The sequence below is a fragment of the Anastrepha ludens genome, chromosome 3, assembly GCF_028408465.1.
Source record: "Anastrepha ludens isolate Willacy chromosome 3, idAnaLude1.1, whole genome shotgun sequence".
Classification (NCBI taxonomy): Eukaryota; Metazoa; Arthropoda; class Insecta; order Diptera; family Tephritidae; genus Anastrepha; species Anastrepha ludens.
In genome coordinates, this window is record NC_071499.1 from 32388257 (window position 1) to 32410322 (window position 22066).

Consider the following 22066-nt stretch of genomic DNA (forward strand, 5'->3'; position numbering starts at 1 on the left):
GTCCAAATGTGCGTACAATCGGAAAAATTGTGCAAAATTTTGAGCAAACCAGGTCTGGAGGAGATGTGAAAACACCAGTGCACGCTCGTACAGCTCGTACTGCAGAAAATATTGCTGCTGTTCGCGATAGTGTGGTTGAAGAGCCGTCCACCTCAACTCGTCGTCGTGCCCAACAATTGCACCTCTCACGCTCGTCGTTGATGAACATTATGCATAAAGACTTGCATTTGCACGCTTACAAGGTGCAATTGACTCAAGAACTAAAGCCTCTTGACCATTTCAAGTGACGTCAATAGTCAGAATGGTGGCAGGAAATGGCAACAGTGAATGATCAATTTTCGAAGAAAATCATTTTCAGTGATGATACACATTTTCACCTCAGTGGATTCGTCTATAAGCAGAATTGCCGCATTTGGGCGAATGATAATCCAAGAGTGATTGCCGAAAAACCAATGCACCCACAAAGAGCGACTGTTTGGTGCGGTTTATGGGCCGGCGTCATCATTGGGCCGTATTTTTTACTGCGAATAGTGTTCGCTATCGTGAGATGATAACGAACTTTTTATGGCCCGAATTGGAAGATATGGATATAGACGATATGTAGTTTCAACAGGACTGTGCCACTTGTCACACAGCTAACGAAACACTGGCTCTTCTGCGCGCAAAATTTGATGGCCGAATAATCTCACGTCACGGCGATGTCAATTGGCCACCAAGATCATGTGATTTGACACCGTTGGACTTCTTTCTTTGAAGTTATTTGAAAAAAAAAGGTGTACACCGATAAGCCAACAACAATTCAAGAGCTAAAGGATGAGATAATTCGGCACATTAACGGCATAGAACCTCAATTATGCCTCAGCGTCATCGAAAATTTGGGCAATCGGATGGAGGTGTGCCGCCGAGGTCGCGGCAGCCATTTGGCCGATATTTTGTTCTATACGTAATTGAGCCATACCAAAATTATCATAATAAAGGGAAATGACAGTAATTTCTTAAACAAATTGTATTTTATTCAAAATCAACACCGGCCCTTGAAACTTAACCACCCTTTAGTAAGCACTGCATAATTTTGTGCAGAATTTTCATTACAGTTTCACAAATTGGTTTGGTTCTCTACTCTGGCCTACTTCAAGGGCCACAATATTTTATGCACATCGTAAGCAGCAATTGGTTTTATTAATTTGAAGTTATAAAAATGAAAAAGCAAATGCTATAATTATATAATAAATAACAAATAGTTTATACCAGTCATGCCCAGTCGAACTTTGCAAGCAGTTTCTGCACTTTAGCGATATTTTTCTTCACCTTCATAAAACTTGCCCCGCTATCGTTCCATTTGCTTGTAATATCCGCAAATAATATGATACCTCACCATTTTCAGTTAGCCTGTAGCATTAACGGACTTTATCGACTCATGCACACACACACACGCACACATATCTATTTCTATGTAATTGCGGTCGCTCAACGCGATTTCCGCTGTTATGAGTTACTCTTCTTCAATCGTTTAGACTTTTACGGCAAATCCTTTTCTAGTTCATACGAATATTAAATTTAAATGCACCATTAAATCTCAGTAATTCCTGTTCGAGCTTTCATCTATTTATCTTACTTTTTTATGTTCCATACACATACATATGCACTTACACATACACATATGCTGTTCTTATGTATACAAGATCTTTAACTTTTAATTTATATACCATTGTGTATGTGTGTATGTATGCGTGTTTAAGTACTTGACATAAGTACCGTATTTTGCATTTTTATCTGCTTTCTGCTTGTTTTTGCCTTCTATATAACCGTATTTCAATGTATGTATTCATGTATGTATGTCTATGCACTATCCATTATATACCCAGATTCGTAACAACAACATTAACTGGAATCTTAAAATCTACAAATACTATGAAACAACAATGCCATGCAATGCAATGGCTTGCTACTGACCGCGTACAAGAAAACTAGCCTCATCCACGTCCCAACCCCAAACCCAATTAGTATTGATGCCAAAAGTTCTTTCTCAAACTATTCGAGACTTTTTCTTTTGCTACTATTTTTTTTTTCTTACTTTTCGGTTTATGGGTCGTTGCCTCTTACAGTTCCGTCACTGCATAGTTGGAGTCGTCGGTTATGGCGGGCGGCGGTGGTGGCGGCAAATCGTCATCATCATCTATATTATTCGCCGAACTGCCATTGTGTAGGGGCAATGTATTGGCGCTACTACTGTTGTTGCTGCTGCTATTGTTGGCGCTATTATTGACGCTGCTGTTGTTGCTGGCATTGCTGCCGTTGTTAGCGCTGTTGCTTTGTTGGCAATTGTTGCTGTTATTACTCTTCGAGTTAATGTTGTTGTTGTTATTATTCAATGCATGACCGGGCTTAGGTGGTGAGCCAATGCCGACAACTACGCCACCACCAACACCAACTCCTCCACTCACACCGACATTGCCCACATCCGTTGTTGCTTCCAGTGGTGGCGGTGGCAAAGGCAATGACGAGTCGTCATTCGAATGTCGATTATCCGCTGTTGGCACTGCACCATTTTGCATTTGTTGTTGTTGTTGCTGCTGCTGCTGCCCACCCGCATGCTGGGGGTCAGCGTGCGCGCCCGCGTTCGGTGGCGGCGGCGATGTGGGTGTGCCAATTCGTGGCGGTGGTATGGCTTTCATTTGTGGTGGCAGTTTCATAGGTGGCCGCTGCAACGTTCTGCGACATAATAAATTACGAATTAGCCATATGTATGAATAAACATAAAATTATAATAAAAATGAGCCCATAAGTAACAAAAGGAGGAGAGAAGAAATAGTTTTCTAAGTAAGCGTACGGAACGGAAATTTTTGCCACTCTGAAATTAGCAGAATCTATAATTGAGTGGAGATGAAGCGGAAAACAGATGTGTGTCTTTAGCGACTGTGAGGCTGCACAGAAGGTCCTGGAAAACGCAAAGCAAACCTCAAAGAATGTTCAAGAATGTAAGAAGAAGCTTAATTCTGTCGCAAGACAAAACAGGCTTGTACTTATATGGGTTCCAGGACACTCCGGTGTTTAAGGAAACGAAATTACCGCTGTATTGGCCAGCAGTGGATCAGCGGTTCCACCACAAGGGTCAGAGCCAATAATCGGAATCAGTTCTGCAGGAATCATGAATTGGATCAGCGATTATGTATGCAATTTACATAAAGAGCGATGGTCCGGTCTAGAACGCTGCAGAACTGCAAAGTGTTCTGTGATAAGCCCGAACAGAAAACTGTCGAGCTTTCTTCTAAAACTTGGTAGAAAAGGCATTCGATCGAAGGTCGGAATTATAAAAGGACACAGCCCATGGGTTCAGCATATGACCACCATTGGAATCATTGAGAACCCGATTTTCCTGTCTCGCTTAGAGCAGCAGGATAGCACTGAGCATTTTCTCTGTGATCTCCTGCCTTTGCTACTACAAGACTGCGAATTTTGGGTTCCGATATCTGTTTGTGCTCTCGAACTGTAGAATATTTTCAGATCTGCCAAAGAATCTGGATAATTTTCACAGGACTACCTCTGCCAGTGTCTCTATTCTATCATATCCTTTTCTTTTTATGACTTCTCTCCTTTCCTCCTTGACTAACAACTCTTTTACTTTCAAGAGCTCCGAATCCAAGGAACTTTTATTCTCAGTGTTTTAGGAGTCACCTTTCTCTCGGTGCTTCTTGGCTCGTCTTTTTCAAATATCAAGCGTTCGAAAAACATGTTCGATCATTTTCCCATATACATATAAACTATTTTCTTGTATTCCCTGATAATATTATATTTGCTTTTAGATGACATTTTTAAGGCGAACTAAGGAACTACTAGAAAAACAAAACAACTCTCTGCACTTCTTATCGTTCCCAGTCGGAGCATAGGGCGTGAGCAAAGGCAAGGCACTTCAAAGATTTTTGTCATCCACTATACGTCTAATTTCCTTCCAGGTGGCGGTGGAAGAGCTCTCATTTAGGATTGTGCACATCCCAGTTTGCCGTGGGCGTTCTATACTTGTATGCCTTATTTAAAGGACCTAAGTGGCAAAGAGGGTTTAGGCGTTGCTATTGTTTATTGGTCGACCCTGTACAAGCAACGCGAAAACTCCCAGCGTCTACGTGCCTTGGAAAGCTAATATACTCATGAAACATTATCTTTTGAGATGGTATAGTTTTTATACTTTATAAATACTCGTGGGAAAAATCAACACAGACACTGGACATCCGTAGAGAAACGAGGTCTGAGCCAAACCCAATCATGTCCGTGAGGGATATTTATGTTAGAGCCTCTTTTGAGGTAACCGCTAGCTCCCCAAAAGAACGCTTGCCTTGAATTGGGATTTAAAGGACTTCTCCGAGCTTCAATATATAGTCTACACATGAGCACTGTTCCTTTAATAAGGGTCTTCCAGCCAATGGCTAATTTCCAGTTCTTATCATTAAAAACTTCTTCTAAGCTTCACTCGCCATTCGGAAGCACCCTAAAAGTATAGATCTCTCTATTTGTAGGAAAATATCGACACAAGTGGGATGAGCGGCTGAACGAAAACTTAGATATTCAGCTAAATATTCTTTGCAGTGGATTATTCATTCAAAATTCTCAATGCCCGTAATTATGATAATAACCGCGCAATACTTCTGATTTTTCTAAGCTCGATAAAAAAGCAAAGCGAATGAGTCTAGCGGTGAACGGAGAAGCAAAAAGCATTTCCTGCCGTCAGATGAAATATAATACAATCAATTGACGATTATAATAAAGTAGAAAATGGCTTTTTTAACTTTGAATTAAGTAAGCACCTAAGGAGAAAAGTCACCCACCGATGAACAAAATTCACACTTTGCAAACCTCTCATCACACTGAAGCTTTAGCGGTGACAACACCGATGCCGACGACTCGGCACTTGGAAAGTTGGAGATTGAAATTCAGCGAATCATTTATGGATTCTTACTAGTTGGAGAAGCGGAATATCACTGATTGTGGAACGATAAACTTTAAAATCTATACAGTGGCCTAAGCATAATCGTCTGAATAAGTCATGTCGCACAAATGAATTCGCTTTCAAACTTTCCAACCCTTAAGGTAAGTGATCAAAATATTGGTTTTGCTTCCTGTTTCTAATTTATGCCAGTTAATGGCATTATCAGGACCGAAATTTGTCTGTCTCGTCTAATTGCACCCTTGCTTGGGCAATCATATAACTTAACCTAGCGCGAGGAAGAAACCATTGATGCGCTTTGTTGGACCCGGCCAAAATCATTTAATTGCACCACTTGCGGCACTACTCAATAAGCAGAATTGCTATAGTTTTTATTTTATTTTTTCCACTTACTTGGAATAACTCTGTTGCTGCTGATAAATTGATTCAACCTTGGCCGGTTCGGCGTCCTTTGGTATCTCAGGCAGTGGGCAATTCAATATCGAAGGTTTATACTTTGGATCAAACTTGCCACCTTGTCGCAGAGTCGAGCATTTGTAGATTTGTTTATCGCGGTCGTAGATTGCCGTATCCATGCCAGACGTAGCAGGTATATCACGATGATGTAGTCCATCCTGCGGTGATTTCATTTGATTGTGCGATTGTTGATGCAGCTGCTGCTGCTGGTTTGGCGGTGGTGGCTGCTGTTGTTGATGCGGCGGCACATGATGAGCTGGTATCAGTGGATGTCCTTGTCCTTGCGAGTTCTGACGCCGCATCGTTGCCATATTCGAGACATAAATCGAGCCCTGGCTGACAGCCACCAATGGTTGATAAATAGAATGCGGATTGCCATTTGGCTGTAGAGCGGCAATATGCGCTGGTATCTGTTGATATATTTGGCCTTGCTGACCTGCTGTTATATGATGTGGCGGTGGATGAGCAGCTGTGGCGTAGGTGCCATATTGTTGAGCCGCCTGTTGCTGCTGATGATAGATGGCATGTTGGTGCTGGACAGCTGCAGCGACGGCGGCATGCGAATGTGGATGCGGATGGTGACAGTAGATCGGTTGACCTGCCAATTGTTGAGCTTGCTGCTGAGCTAATTGTTGTTGTGCTGCTTGCTGCTGCTGTGTGAGTGCCGGCTGACTTCGTGCGGGATCGCTACAGGCTACTGGTGATTTTCAGTAAAAATCATTGGCTTCCAAAGTTTTGCATTGTTTGCTTAATGTAGCATATTTACCGTTATTTGGACCTGTAAAATGGGCGGAAAACAAGTTAGTGAGGAACGTGAGGCGGATTGGTGGAGGTGAGTGAGGATGTTTACGAAAGAATAAAATGTGATGAGTGGCATTTGGAAATGGAATAAACTACTGTGAAAAGATTATATAGATGGAGGTCGAATGATGATCGAATAATGTAGGCCACAGCACACTTACCAGTCAAGTGGGTAGGGCTATGATTGTGCGACGGCAAACGACCCAGCGTATGCGTGCCCATAGCCCTCATGTTCTGCTGCATGTGCGCGTGCGCCATCATCTCGTGCTGCTGCCGCTTGGATGGGTGTTGCAAAGTGTGCGATCCACTGATTACTGGCGGACTGAAGTGCCTGAAAAGGAGGTTGGAACAAACAAATTTAAACAAATCTTACATGAGGGACATGCTCACCCGTTATGATTGCGCGGCAATGTGCGTGCCGCATTCATCATCTGCTGATGATTTTGTGGCGCCGGATGCGATATATATGACGGCTCGTCGACCTGAGCATAATCATTGCGCTTACGTATGTAGATCCAGGTATGAGAATCAACCCAAACCATAATCGTCAGTAGTATAGCGGCAATAAAGCTCGCAATCAACATCAGTACCAATCCCAATAGTCCACCCTCGCAGAGACCTCTTGCAGCGGCCAAAAAATTATGATGCACAACCTTACAATCCACAAGTGCTGTGAGCTGAGTAAGCAATCGTTCGCTGCTATTCAAATCCGCATTGACAGCACCTAATTTCGGCTGTAATCCAGACGATTTGAATAGCACCAACGATATCTTCATTACCGTAGCCATGGCACTACGTGCGTTGTTCAATGAATTTTGTGACTCACGCAAACGTTGCGTGAAAGGATTGGTGTGGCCTGGCTCACATTGGGTGTAGTGCAAGAGGACATTGGTAGGAAGATCACGCGGAGAAGTGGACACCAAGAAGTCAGCCGGATTAATGCAGAGATCACCAACAGCTACCGATGAAGACAAGTAGAGACCAGACATTAGCCAAGAACCAGTGACCGCCAGTAAGCCGCAAACGCTAAATAATATGAGCGCACAACGCGAATGACGTGCCACACCCACCAGCAAGACAGCGCACAACACCAGCAACAAGGCTAGTGTGGCCACAGTGCCTGGCCAACGTATGAGCTCCCACTGATCGCCACGCTGGAATAGGTGTTGAGTAATGAACATTTAGTAATGAACGAGTAGGTATAAAAGCGGAGTTAAAGTATTAAAATCCAAAACATACCGACAGAAAGTGTGTCATGGAAATACCCAAGAGCGGCCGGCGTATATCACCAGCAGCATTGGTGGCTAGCGTGACATTGCCTTGAACAATGTTCAACGAGACGAAGAGTATGGAGAGCGCAGTCTGATTGGAGACGGGTTGATCGAAAATGTCGGCCAACTCAACCAGTTGTGGACGAATACGGTTCTTCAAAGTATTTTCTAAAATATGCGTCTGGTTGCGTATAGTGGTAACCAAGTTATCAACCTTGCGGCCAGCAGTTAACACCTCGAGCAGGCCGTTATGGAGGTCATCGTTGCCATATAAACCTGTGAAATGGAAAAGAAAAGATGAGAAAACGAAAAAATATATATAGTTTAAGATGAGTGAGAGCGGCATTATTTTTTAATTTTTTTTTATACTAAGTCTGCAAAGCTGTATTTGTAGTTATAATCATTGTGAAAAGATTTTTAGAGGTGTGCTATTTGGCAGGCCGTTATTCGGCTCTGAGCAAATTTGCGAGAATTAGAATAGACTCTCGTCAATTGGGATGTGTTTACAAACAAAACTGAGATTGTGTTGGTGGTATACGAAAAAAATCAACCAATGACACTTCTTTGCCGTCTGAATAACGGCTGATTGAACGAGTGCGTGAATGCTTGTGATATGATCGTGCAGAGTTCGGCTGCCGAGTCTCCCAAGTGACACAATTTTCTTTTTCAGCATAGTTAAATAGCAAACCCAGTAATCTATGTATTCTTCTTCTTAATTGGCGCTATAACCGCTTACGCGATTTTGGCCGAGTTTAACAAAGCGCGCCAGTCGTTTCTTTCTCGTGCTAACCGGCGCCAGTTGGACACACCAAGTGAAGCCAAGTCCTTCTCCACCTGATCTTTCCAACGCAGAGGAGGCCGCCCTATTCCTCTGCTACCACCAGCTGGTACCGCATCGAATACTTTCAAAGCCGGAGCGTTTGTATCCATTCGGACGACATGACCCAGCCAACGTAGCCGCTGGATCTTTATTCGCTGCGCTATGTCTATGTCGTCGTAAAGCTCATACAGCTCATCGTTCCATCGTCTGCGATATTCGCTGTTGCCAACGTGCAAAGGTCCAAAAATCTTACGCAGAATCTTTCTCTCGAACACTCCAAGCGTCGCTTCATCGGATGTTGTCATCGTCCAAGCTTCTGCGCCATACGTTAGGACGGGCATGATGAGAGTCTTGTAGAGTGTTAGTTTTGTTCGTCGAGAGAGGACTTTACTACTCAATTGCCTACTTAGTCCAAAGTAGCACTTGTTGGCTATCTATGTATTATCTTTGATTATATCAGTGCGGTGAGTTTTCCTAGTTCATTATATTGAAGAATGAAGTAATGAGAAATTTCTAGGCAATGACAAACCTACAAATACATTCCTGCCGCAAAAGCTTATCATAAGAATTGTCTGCGGATCAGAGAGGCAGTAAAAAACTATAAAACTCTTCATTACTGAACAATTTTAAGTATTTTTTCAAGACGCCCGCCACAAAATGCGGGAGAAGGTTAACCTAACGCCCAAGAAAAAATATATGCGCTAGGTATAAAAACACCTATAGGTAGATAGGTAGGTAAAATAGTTCAAGTACCACTCTGCAACTCCTCAAATAGCACTAAAGCGCCATATTGAATCCAATATGAGACCTCCAGCATGCAGATAGCTGCAACCAACCAGAGCTGTTAATGTACCTAATGAAGAAGATTCATAGAATTTAGGTTGGTGTACTGCCCCAAACTGTCGAAGAAAAGAGCACCCATTGACCTCAGTTGTCTAGCTGCCAAGCCCGGATATTTACAGAAAAAGTGCTCAACAGACTCCTTCTTTGAAAGTTCCCACAGCTTATGCAATGTGGGTTAAATGGCAAACCTAAATTTTCGAGTCCGCAGCACTTTCTAAGTCTTCCGTCCATTGTGTTGGGGCCAAAGTGCTTTCGAAATATCACATGAAGAAATGGAGCTTCATCTGTCCAGCGTTTTTCTGAGAAATAAGTTGTGTAATTCCCCTTTAACAACAGTCGAGGGGATGCCGATGACCGGGTAGGAGACTTCTAATATCAATTCTGTCCCCTTCCTAGTAAGTTCATCAGGAATTTTATTTTCCTCTATGTTCCTATGCCCTGGAGCCCAGATCAGAGAAATATTACTTGCAAATCCCAGATATTTGATCTCCTCCTTACAGGAATTGACTAACTAGGATCTGCATTACGACGTCATCGGAACCTTGATGGCGGCTGACTATCGAAAAAAATTTTAATATCTCCCTCTTTCCCACCTTCCCTAAGCATTTTGTATGCATGCCTCAAAAATACTAGCAGTATGCGGCAATTGTAAGTAAATAGATGAATTGTCTGATTTAGAGAAAATCCCTGCTCCGACCCCCGGTTCCACCCTAAAGCCATCATTGAAGACAGACGTGCCAGCTTCGGTGCAGATTTCTCCATTCATTCTAATCCTGCATACCTGGAAATATTGCCCTGGCACGACTTTCCTAAACACCTGTATACCTCTTGATTTCCCAAATCGAAACAAATTTTTACAGTAAAACGCGTGAATTCATTGATGATTAACTGCCGAAAAGCGTGTAACACGCCACTCTAGCGCATTAATCACCGATTAGGCCAAACTATGCCTCATTTGCTTATGCAGAAAAAAAATTGTATTTACATATTTTGTTATTCGTCATTTTTAAAAGTGCTTTAATACATTATAAACGACTTCCCTTTATATGTCTGAGCGTACAAGGGTAGATTTTTCCGCATTATTGAATTCAAGTGGCGTTGGACGCATTCACTCCCAGTCAATAGTTACGTGACTATTATGTGATTAGTTACACTAAATGGGGTTGCCTATATACAAATTTGCACACATACATATGCATATTTGATAGTTTGTGTGAGTGCTTAAAGGACGAAAGAGGCAACAAGGAGTGTCACTGTGAACAATCAAAGCACTTATTTTCAAACTGGACACACCCAATTCACTGAACATTGCGAGAGTTTATGAATATTGGCAGAACCTGTAGAAAAGTATTAACTAACAAAGTGAACATTAATTTGCATTTTTATTAACTTTGCTATATTCATGGAAATTTAATTGCTTTCTAAAACCAAAAAAAAAAGATTTTTGTACAGCAAAAGCAAAGTAACAGGGTCTTCGAATAAGAGCGAGTAAAAATAGAATAGAACAAGATGCGTATGTATTTGTGAGTCATTAATGAAGATATTAGTTTTTTTTTTTTTTATTAAAATCCCATATAAACCATTATTCTTCTTCTTTATTGGCGCGATAACCGCTTACGCGATTTTGGCCGTGTTTAACAAAGCGCGCCAGTCGTTTCTTTCTCGTGCTAACCGGCGCCACTTGGACACACCAAGTGAAGCCAAGTCTTTCTCCACCTGATCTTTCTAACGCAAAGGAGGCCTTCCTCTTCCTCTGTTACCACCAGCTGGTACCGCATCGAATGGTTTCAGAGCCGGAGCGTTTGTATCCATTCGGACGACATGACCCAGCCAACGTATACGCTGGTCCATGTCTATGTCGTCGTATAGCTTATAAAGCTCATCGTTCCTTCACCTGCGATATTCACCGTTGCCAACGTGCAAAGGTCCAAAAATCTTACGCAGAATCTTTCTCTCAAACACTCCAAGGGACGCTTCATCGGATATTCTCATCGTCCACGCTTCTGCGCCATACGTTAGGATGGGCATGATGAGAGCTTTGTAGAGTGTTAGTTTTGTTCGTCGAGAGAGGACTTTATTGCTCAGTTGCCTACTTAGTCCAAAGTAGCACTTGTTGGCAAGAGGGAATCTACGTTGGATTTCTAGGCTGGCATTGTTATCGGTGTTAATGCTGGCTCCTAAATATACGAAGTCTTTATATAAACTATTAGGCATGGAATATGGCATTGTTCAAATGCCCGACCCGACTTCGCACAATGGCGCAGATGGGAGAGGTAAAATTTGCAATGTCTCTGCAGAATTTGGGCAATGGCCTGGGTTTTGTGTACTTTCAAAGCATCCGATTGCAGCTAATTGCCATAGCTCTGTTATTTCAAAAAACCTCACTAGAAAAAGTGTAAGTGTTCAAATAGCTCGAATTTGGCAGCCAATTCGCATCATTTACGCGAAAGATAATCCATACCCACAAATCGTACATAATAAAGTTTTAACATTTCCATGTGCTACTCAATCGCGTAATTTTTCAAGATGATTTGGTGGCCGTGAGTGAATAAACAATAAATTTGACAGCCGCCGCCGCAGCCTAACCCTATTTGAAAACCCTATATATCCCTAATTTTTTTATTGTTTTTGTTTTTTTGTTAGCTGCAAACTTTTCGCCAATCTCACACACTTTTTAATTAAGTAGGCAACAACAAATTTTAAACACTTACCCAGTCCAATTGCCGCACAGCACATGACCGTTACTATGGAGAGCGCAACTTTTAAACTTGTAATGGAGTGTGCTGGTCGTGGTTTTCTATCACAGCATCGTGTCATTAAGTAGAGTAACAATCCAAGTAGGGATATGATGAGGAGCGCGGCCGGCACGGATCCCAATATACCCAAACTCTGAAAGTGGGAGAATGAGTTTAATATTCAGCATATTTGCGTAGAATTTTGTGTGTATATTAAAGAGATACAAATTATTTTAATTATTCAAAAAATATTTACTTCACTTTTTGCCTTAAATAATAAATTCTTCAAATTTAATCCAACATAGCAAAACAACAAAACTAATAACTTTTTATTAATAATAGTAACATGAGCTCACAAAGAAGTTCTGTGCCGAAATAGTGTAAGCGTAAAGTAGCAGCCTTTATTTACGTATGAGGATTAAATAAAGAAAATTGATTAAATTGAAGATTTGCCCTCCTTTTATTATAGCCTATCTGATATTTTATGGGCACGGAACTCATTAAGGTTATTTAACTGTTTTGGACTTGAATATTTTGATTTTCAACATTTGAACTTTCGAAACTCCTTTGACTTCGACATATTCTTTTTGTATTTTGGTTGTTTTTGTTGTTGTAACAGCTTACTAAACCCTGTTAGTGCGATGTAGTTACAGGCCGTCTTCATCTAACGACAGACCCAGAAAGTATGCAGTATCGGCTGGTTGGTTTCAGAGAGAGAGAGAACGGTGATAGGTGTTTATGTTTGATAGGGCATGTAAATAGGTGGTTAATGTAGTGTGGAATGCTTTCATACTAGACATACCGGATCAGAAAGTATCGGGAATGTTTACATAAAAACAAAGAGAGAGTTAACACATGTGCCAACGTTTAAACTAGTCCTTTATGCATCCCAGGTAGGCCGACGAAGGGTTGGCCTTCAGCTCCTTCGTCGCATTCTCTTTGATCTCCTCTATCGACTGAAATCTCCTTCCATGAAGTGGTAACTTTACTTGGGGAAACAAAAAGAAGTCGCACGGGGCCATATCAGGTGAATACAGTGCCTGCACTTATTTGGTGTTTGATCAAATAATCCAACACAATTTAGGTTCGGTGCGATGGCGCGTTATCATTATGCAAAATCCAATAATTGTTTGCCCACATTTCCGGCCGTTTGCGACGTATAGCATCCCTCAAATGATCCGATAGCGGTAAAAAGTGACAGATGTGTGTCTTACAGTTCTACCGACATATGCAAAAAATATGGGTACCCACGTGCGCCGTTCGTTTAAATTAAACATTCCCGGTACTTTTAGATCATAGGGTATCTTGGGTATCTCAGGGTCGATTCTGGATAAGTAGGAGTTCAACCTGCTACAGTATTTTGGGCCAAAGTTACTCGGGGAAGCTCTTCGTCTGAAATAGGTGGTGGTTGAACTGCGATAACGGCATTAAGGAGTCGAGAGTTTAGGAAGGTGGTAAGGGTCTCCCAATGAATGTCGTTTAGTGTTTGTCTGTATTTTGTCAAGTCCAGTAGTTTCAAATGTGTTTTGTCCTGGATCTAGTTCAAAGTAGTTGAAAAGATGCCTCCTGATGTGCCTATGAATTGGCTCAGATTCTAGCAAGTGTCTTCAGGGGTGACACATTCGGTAGTACCCTAGGAGAAACTGCTTGCTGAGCATTTTGGCCTTTGTATTTGCCTAAAATTGAAAGTCTAAAGTGGTACTAAAAAGTCTAACTGGTGTTTAAACGTTTATAAAAATTAATCCTGAACAAAAGTTACAAATAGTCAGTATTCTTAAGCATAAAAAAAAATCAGAAATGGTAGACTATATTAAAGCTGTTATTTGAAAACATATATATATATATGGGGCATTCTTTCTGAACGTGAGACCCCCTGCCCCCAGAATAGATTTTGACGAAAAGAGGTCTATGAGGGCTTAAAATGTAGGTAATTATGTTTACTTTCGAAAGCAAAGTGGCACTTCTTGAAATTCAAAATGGCGGATCCTTCCTTCCTTATACTCCACAAGCTTGCTCACAAGAAAATTTTGCTTGCGCAATTTAAGGAAGATCGTATTCTACGACTTATACAACCTTTAGAGCCAATTTAAAGACTTAATTAAATGACTTTTCAATTATTGACAGCAATAGTGACACCTGTTAAAGGTTGTATAAGTCGTAGAACACGATCTTCCTTAAATTGCGCAAGCAAAATTTTCTTGTGAGCAAGCTTGTGGAGTATAAGGAAGGAAGGATCCGCCATTTTGAATTTCAAGAAGTGCCACTTTGCTTTCGAAAGTAAACATAATTACCTACATTTTAAGCCCTCATAGACCTCTTTTCGTCAAAATCTATTCTGGGGGCAGGGGGTCTCACGTTCAGAAAGAATGCCCCATATATATATTATCTTAGAGCGCAGAAAAAATCCGAAAATGATTGTTATTTTTGAGAAAAGCAGAATGAAATACGAGCATCCTCATTAAAGGTAGTGGCACTAGACCAACATCAAAGTTCTGTACGTTTGATTGTCAAAGCAAAGTATTAAGAAACTAGAAAAGAAATAAAGAATTCGCCTTGTTTCATTTTGAGCTGACAGCCACATGGGCACGGCGAAAGAAAAAAAACTATTCTACTGATTTACCAACACCACCTTTAATAGATCGGCCTTGACTTATACAGAAATATACGGTCTTATTATATAATATAACAAAAAATCTAAAATCTGAAGTGAAGTAGGTAAGCAGATGAAATGGTTGAAGTAGCAGTCTGGCACTGCCCAAGTTGCATAACGGGCAGATACCTACAGCCAACCAGAGATGTTGATGTAATGGAAAATGGTTGATGGGATTTAGATTGGAGCACTGCGCTAGGCTGCCGAGAAAGGAGCACCCTTACCTGACCTTAATCGTCTGGCTGCCAAACCCGGTGCTCAACAGCATCCTTCTCTGAAAGGATTTTGCTATTTTTTGAAATTAATAATTTCTCAAGAATATTGTGTCAAGTCGAGCGGAACAAAATTGGCGGAGTTCGGAGTACATATTTGAGCGGCCATTGCTCCAAAACGGGTTTTTATACGACCTTCGTAGCTGCTAAAAGCGTTTTCCTAATACTTTCTATTTTTGAAGTCCGTGTACTTCCTAACTAAAAATCTACAAAGCCAATCGTTTTTAAATTTCGTACAGTTTTCCTGTTTTTTCTTTGCATAATTTACCAGGTATCGACGGTACCTTTTTTTTTTGTTTTCTGAAAATTAGTGTTAGAATAACAGATTATCCAATTTTTTTAGCTATAACAGGGTTTTGGCTTTCAAGTGCTAAAAAAATTTACATCCTAACACAATTTTTTTTCGAGAGACCTCCAGGGATTTACTGTCACTCACTCAGTTTTCAATATTTTGTCATGAAAATTTTAGAAAATATTGTTCAGATGTTGTATTATTACTTGGAGATCGGCTGACTAAACTGGCACTATCTGTAGGCAAGGTTATGGTGGTATTTAGTTGGTCTGTACGACCAACTCACTTAGACCTTACAGGTTCGTTATGATGCCAGTGTGCGATACGGGAATCTCATTTATTTTTCTTCGTGGAAGCATTTTGTGGTTCTTATGGACCGCAGGATTGGTCCCATCCCCGCGTCAAACTGTTCCGTAAGAGAATTGAAGAAGTATTTGCCAAGAAAACCTGTCTGATTTTAGCTAAGGCTGGACAATTGTGAATGGAGTTGCTCAACAGTTTCGTTCCTCCTCTCTACAACTTCTACAATATTCATGGGAGAAAACTCTTCGTCTAAAGGAATGCCTGCCAAACAACCAATGGCAGCCGCGACCTTCGAGATATCATCTCTTGAAAGGCTCAGCAGTTTCTTTGACTTTTTCTTATTTATTTGCGGTAATTTTTTTTTTTATTTGTCGGGACAACTAGCAAGTGTAGCACTCAGACACAATTAAGTTAAGTTGTACTGCACACAGATTCCCTTTTAATTTTCCTTAAATCCACCCGATCTCCGAAAAAATCTAAGTAGATCTTGTGGTGCCAAGGTGGTCGCTTTTTAACACATCAGTGCCAAAGACCTCAAACCTGATTCGAGCGAAGGCGGAGCAGACGCACAGAAAGTGATCCGCCATCTCATCCTCTTCTCCACAAGATGGACGCCCATAGTAGCTGTTACGCATATGTCTTTATCTCTCCATAACCCATTGACCTCTCGGATAATGCCACTTTTAATTATTGATTATTCTATCACTGAGCAGTTGAAGAGTAGCACCTTTCCTGGGTAACTCATCCCAAATAAGGCTGGCCTTAAATATGAAACCAGTGTCATTTAGGGCTGTCCGGCCTTCTTGAGCAACCTTTGATCTTAGTATACCCGCATTCATTGATTTAATAGCCGCCTGACTATCCGAGAATAAATTTATAGTAGTTTTTGTTACGGCGCTCATATTAAGGTACATAGTCACTTCTTTTATAACTACAACTTGTGCCTGGTAGACGCTGCAGTAGCCTGGTAGTCGAACGGATAGTTCCAGTACCGATTCCTTCGAAAATGCTCCATAGCTAACCCTGTCGTCTAGCTTGGAGCCATTTGTAAAGAAATTTAATTCCCCCGTCTCCATGGCTTTGGTGTTTACCACTCTCTTCTTGACGGTATGCTCGTCTGAGTCTGTTGAAGGTGAGTTTAGAAATAAAGCAATCCATTTCTTATTTGTGAATATTCAGAGTGTGTAAAATAGAGACGTGGTCACACCACCGGTCTTTCAATAGCGCCATACTTTTAAGGCTAAGCGCCGAAGCGGCGGCCACGTGTTTCCTTACAAGGTGAAGGCAAGTTGGTTAGCGCATCCAGTCCTTGTTTTGGGGTAATCCTTAAAGCACCATAGATGCATAAAAAACTGTTCTTTGGACCTTTTTCATGATTTTAGCGTACCCCGGCTTTTAAGCAGATGACCACCATATAAATATTCCGTATATTAAGATTGGCCGAACTACAGAAGTATAGAGCCAATGTGTAACACGAGGTGTTAGCCCCCATTAACTTTTTCAAGTGTATAATGCAACGTTGGCTTTCTTTACTCTTTTCTCAATACTAGGTTTCCACGTCAGTTTTCTATCTAATATGAGTCCTAAGTACTTGATATCCTCCCTCGAAGCTATCTAGCGGGAAGATTATAGGACTGTCCGTCTATAGCACTATCTGTAACGCCAAAAACCAATTCTCAAAAAAATTACTCTTTTCAACGAATTAACCAAAGGGTTGCTAATTTTATTTATTTTTCTTCCAAAAAAAGATAATTAAAGCAGTAAATACAAAAGATAAAAAAAGCCATAAACTTCTAATTTTTTAATTATCCTTAAATATTTACTCACCTCCAAATAGATCTCATCGTTCGGACGAAATGTGCTGTTGATTTTGTGGAAAGTGATGTTGTAGTGCGGCAATGCGTGAAGTAGCTTCGCAATAACCGGCACCCTGTACTGGTCCGTGTACTCATGATGGTAATCACCCATTTTTACACAAAAGCACCAATTAATTTAACGTCTCTTTCGCAACGCCTTCTCGTTACGATTTCTTCTCACTTATTTGCCGCCCTCTTTTATATGTATTTGTATGGGTATGGGTGTGTGCGTGCGTGTCTCAAATCCGTTTATGAAAGCTAAGTCACATACACAACAACAACAACAACGAGGGCGTTTGATACGGCGACTAGCAAACCCCAGTTGAGCATAAGTGAGAGGGCTCTCGTGTACGTGTTGGCGGCAATGTTGGGGGTTTTCGTAACGCAAATACAGACGTGACGGTGTTGACGCCAATGTTGATATCAAAGAACAGATCCTGAATGCTGATGCAGATGGCAGATATTGTGATTGTGCGGTTGGTGTTGCGATGTTGTGAAGTTTAATGGCTGAACCTTTTTCGCAAAAGGAAATGAAGCCACACACCAAAACTCTTTACACTGGAGCCATTGTTTGATGGAAGAAATAAAAAAAATGAAAGAAATTAAAAAGAAGAACGACTTTTCTTTTAATGAATTGGAGCACACAAACATACAAGTAACATACATATATTCAAATTATCGCACGCACAAGCACACACACACCGACGCACAAATATGGGTTTATTACAGCACCGGAAGTGTGTCAAGTGTGCAACAAAACAGAAAAGAAATCAAACGCAAAGACAAATTCTAGTTAAATATGTAAAACAACAACAACAACACAGCACAAGTAACACAGATCATGATCTCTAGAAGTGTCACTTGAAGTGTCGACGTTACTTGACTGCCAGTCAAGCGTCAACCGTCAGCCAGCAATGTATTACATCTGCATGTACAGTAGATTTTGTTTTTATGCGGCTTTTTTTTATGCGGTTTTGAAATAGTGCGGTTTTTTTTTTAAATTACAAAATGCATGTCGACCTATCGGGAATTGTACATATAAACAAGATTCTAAACCAGCTAAGCAAAAACTCATCACAGATTACATCAGAAATGCTAACCCTACAAGTATGGAACCGCCTGCATAACTACCTAGATCAGACGTGTACATTTCCTAAAGTGACGAAAGTGATTTTACGCCAAATCCTAAACGAACGCGCAACATGGGGGTATTGTCTGATTCTATTTCTGACTTAAATTTATTTTTCGATTCTGACGTTTCTTAAATAAAGATATAATTTTCAAAAATACAATATTTTGTTTATGCGATTTTATTTAATTGTTTCAGATTCATGCGGCCTATGGAACGTATCTATAGTTATAATATTGGACTAGTGCCCTTTTTTATGCGATTTTATTACATTATTTCAGATTTATGCGGTTTTAGCACTTTGAAACGTATCTATAGTTTTACTATAGAACTAGTAGCTTTTTTATGCTGTTTTTTTTTTTATGCTGTTTCTTGCGGAACGTATCTACCGCATAAAAACAGAACCTACTGTATATTCATATGTATGTATGTATGCCGGTATGTTCTCTTAGCACTGCTTTTCGCATTTTATGTTTTGCAATATGTCTGCTTGTGGCTTTCGAAGACTTGGGTGCATTCATGCTTCCTTGCCAACGCTTTTGGTGCATTTTAATGACACTCACGAGACACTCATTAACTTCGATTATTCGTCCACATAAACGTGATTACGCATACACATGCACAATGCATTTCATTAAAAGAAAATCACACGTAATGAATGAAGGAAGAAAACGTCATAGGTGGACTATTAACGCTTCATCTTCTTAACTACTACTTGGGCACATTGCGATTAATTTTACCCGCTCTTTACTGCTTAGCTTTTTAAATAGCCCACTTTACCAAAGCTGAGATTCGCTCTTTAATAGCTGTGAACTCGTACCCACATATGTCAATAGATACAAAATAAAAACGAAACCATCTTTGGCATGAGCAACCCACCTTAATCCGCAAGGTACATAAATATGGCCTTCTGTGGAAAAGCGCTCAAGTTTATTTGCCTACATTGCAGGGGTAGCACCGTATGAGTACTCGTATTTACTAATACTACGAGTTAGGAATGCCAATACCGAAAACCAAATTCGTAAAATTCGGGACTCGGGCCTTTTTGAATTATGGAAATCCCGGAAATAGTCGATTGAAGTCCTGGAATTGTTGAATAAACTATCCTTACATCAGATTTTATTTAATAATTTTGCATCTGCAGGCCAACACTTCAACCTAAAAGATCTTCTGTGTCCCACTACATGCTTTAGAAGTGAAGGGTGATCAATTTAGAGACATCGGATTTTAAATTTAAATAAAACAACGAAAATTCAAATTGATTAGGCAACCTTTATTATTTTTGTGTAGAGCCTTTCATGACATTTATTTTTTACAGATAATCACTTTCAAATGTTGGCCTCGGCCATCCGTGAACACCACCTCACTGGAGGACTTTGATCGGTATCTCGTGAATAACTTTAGTAATGTTGGCTTCCAATGCCTCAATTGAAGCTGGTGTACCCACAAAACATTAAGACTTTACATATCTCCACAAATAGAAGTCCAAAGGTGTAATATCACACGATCTTGATGGCTAATCTACTGGTTCGAGACGAGAGATAAATTGCTCACCGAAATGATGACACAGTAAATCCATTGTTTCACGGGCTGTATGGCAAGTAGCGCCGTCTTGTTGGAACCAAATTTTGTAGAGATCTCTTCTTCTTAATTAGCGCGATAACCGCTTACGCGATTTTGGCCGAGCTTAACAAAGCGCGCCAGTCGTTTCTTTCTCGAGCTAACCGGTGCCAGTTGAACACACCAAGTGATCTGGATCTTTCTTCGCTCCGCTATGTCTATGTCGTCGTAAAGCTCATACAACTGAATCTTACAGAAACTTACAGAGATCACGGGCTTCAATTTTCGGCGACAAACGATCGTTTATCATGGCGCGATAGCGTTCGCCATTCACTGTTACATTGGCGCCAGTCTCGTCTTTGAAGAAATAGGGGCCAATGATTCCTCCAGCCTATAGGCCGCACCAAACGGTTGTTTTCAATGCATGTAATGACTATTCTTGAATGACTTCGGGTTGCTCTTCAGCCCAAATACGGCAATTTTGCTTATTACCGTAGCCTTTAAGCCAAAAGTAGACCTCATCGCTGTGCACCATAAGTTGGCCTTAGCGCCCGAAGAATACTTTTCACAGAGCGTCAATCTTTAGACAATTCATCAAAATTTCAAGGGACACAACCTTTATGTAGGCTTTCCAAAGACCTAAAGAGGAAGTTATCAACAATTGGGAATACACGGAATTCATACGACAATGGTTGAAAAGTTCAGAACAGAGGCAAGCAAAATAATAAATCTTTCTTTCTTGAAAGGAATAAAGTAGGCCCCTAAATCTTGATAGAGAGTAGTTACAAACCCTAACAGGATTCTATGCGAGTCATTGTAGTATTTGTTATAATTTCAGAAGATTAGAATTTGTATAAACAAGTGACGGCCGTTTTTGCAAGCTGGACGAAAAAGCTCCAGATCCTCTACAATTGTGCAGCTCTCGCAAGACGAAGACTCACACACCTAGCAGATGTGACCTTAAATACATTACTGTTGTGGAACAAAATACCTGAGGAAGTGCTCAATTTCATTATATTTATAAATAATTGGCGCGTACATCCTTTTTGGGTGTTTGGCCGAGCTCCTCCTCCTATTTGTGGTGTGCGTCTTGATGTTGTTCCACAAATGGAGGGACCTACAGTTTCAAGCCGACTCCGAACGGCAGATATTTTTATGAGGAGCTTTTTCATGGCAGAAATACACTCGGAGGTTCGCCATTGCCTGCCGAGGGGCGACCGCTATTAGAAAAATGTTGTTCTTTTTTGGTGTTTCACCGAGATTCGAACCGACGTTCTCTCTGTGAATTCCGAATGGTAGTCACACACCAACCCATTCGGCTACGGCGGCGGCTCAATTTCATTACATATTAATATTTAAATTATTATTCAATTTCATTATTACAATTCAATGGAAGCCTCCAAGTAATAGACCACAAATAGTGATGACTAATGTGTGCTTTGAATGCCCAGCAAGAAAATAAATCACTTGTCTATATCTATACTAAAATCGAACAGAAGAGCTCAGTACGGAGCAATAATAGGCATATTCACAGTTTCCCTAACTGGTCAAACTTGGCCTATTTTGGCATTTCCACAGGCACATATTCTGGTCGGTGTATGATGCGAGCACGAGATATATAATATAATATTAATCACAATGAAAAAATGTTAGTCGACAGTAAAATACTTGACAGTAATTAGGGAGAAATACCGAACAAGCTGAGCAATGAATAAGAAGTGATGAGAAGCCCAACCAATAGTTCACACAGCGCTCCAGTGGCGCAATTGGTTAGCGCACGGTACTTATAATCAGTAACGCGTGTGTTGATATTGAGAGCAATGCCGGGGTTGTGAGTTCGAGCCTCACCTGGAGCAGCACTTGTGAATATTTTGTCACATTTTTTTTTTACACAAGCAAAATTTTTGAGTATTTTGAAATGCTTATTAGGTGCTCTAATTTTCTTAGAAAGTACAATATTAATGTTAGAAAAGTTCGATATAAAAAATTAGCGCATGATAACGTAATGACAGTGCATTTTTCATGCTAAAAAAAATAAAAATCATCCACCTGCATGGTTCAGTTATGTTGCTGGTGGTGTGAATTTATTGACACAAACTTGTCAGAATTATTAATTTTGACTGGGAATATCTGCAGGTA

General features: G+C 40.6%; 1 protein-coding gene and 1 non-coding gene across 2 annotated transcripts; one reads left to right on the forward strand and one right to left on the reverse strand.

Moving 5' to 3' along the window:
• Window positions 1–1766: 1766 nt before the first annotated feature.
• LOC128856343 (protein tweety) lies at window positions 1767–17774 on the reverse strand. Its single transcript, XM_054091640.1, has 8 exons — window positions 17210–17774; window positions 11842–12019; window positions 7436–7743; window positions 6587–7350; window positions 6358–6527; window positions 6162–6173; window positions 5333–6092; window positions 1767–2712 (listed from the first exon to the last, which is right to left on the reverse strand). The coding sequence occupies exons 1-8, from the start codon at window positions 17348–17350 to the stop codon at window positions 2100–2102; spliced, it is 2946 nt and encodes a 981-aa protein (XP_053947615.1). The 5' UTR covers window positions 17351–17774; the 3' UTR covers window positions 1767–2099.
• A 3904-nt stretch (window positions 17775–21678) lies between these two features.
• On the forward strand, window positions 21679–21783 carry Trnai-uau (transfer RNA isoleucine (anticodon UAU)). Its single transcript has 2 exons — window positions 21679–21716; window positions 21748–21783. It is a non-coding gene; the product is annotated as a tRNA-Ile (tRNA).
• Window positions 21784–22066: the final 283 nt, after the last annotated feature.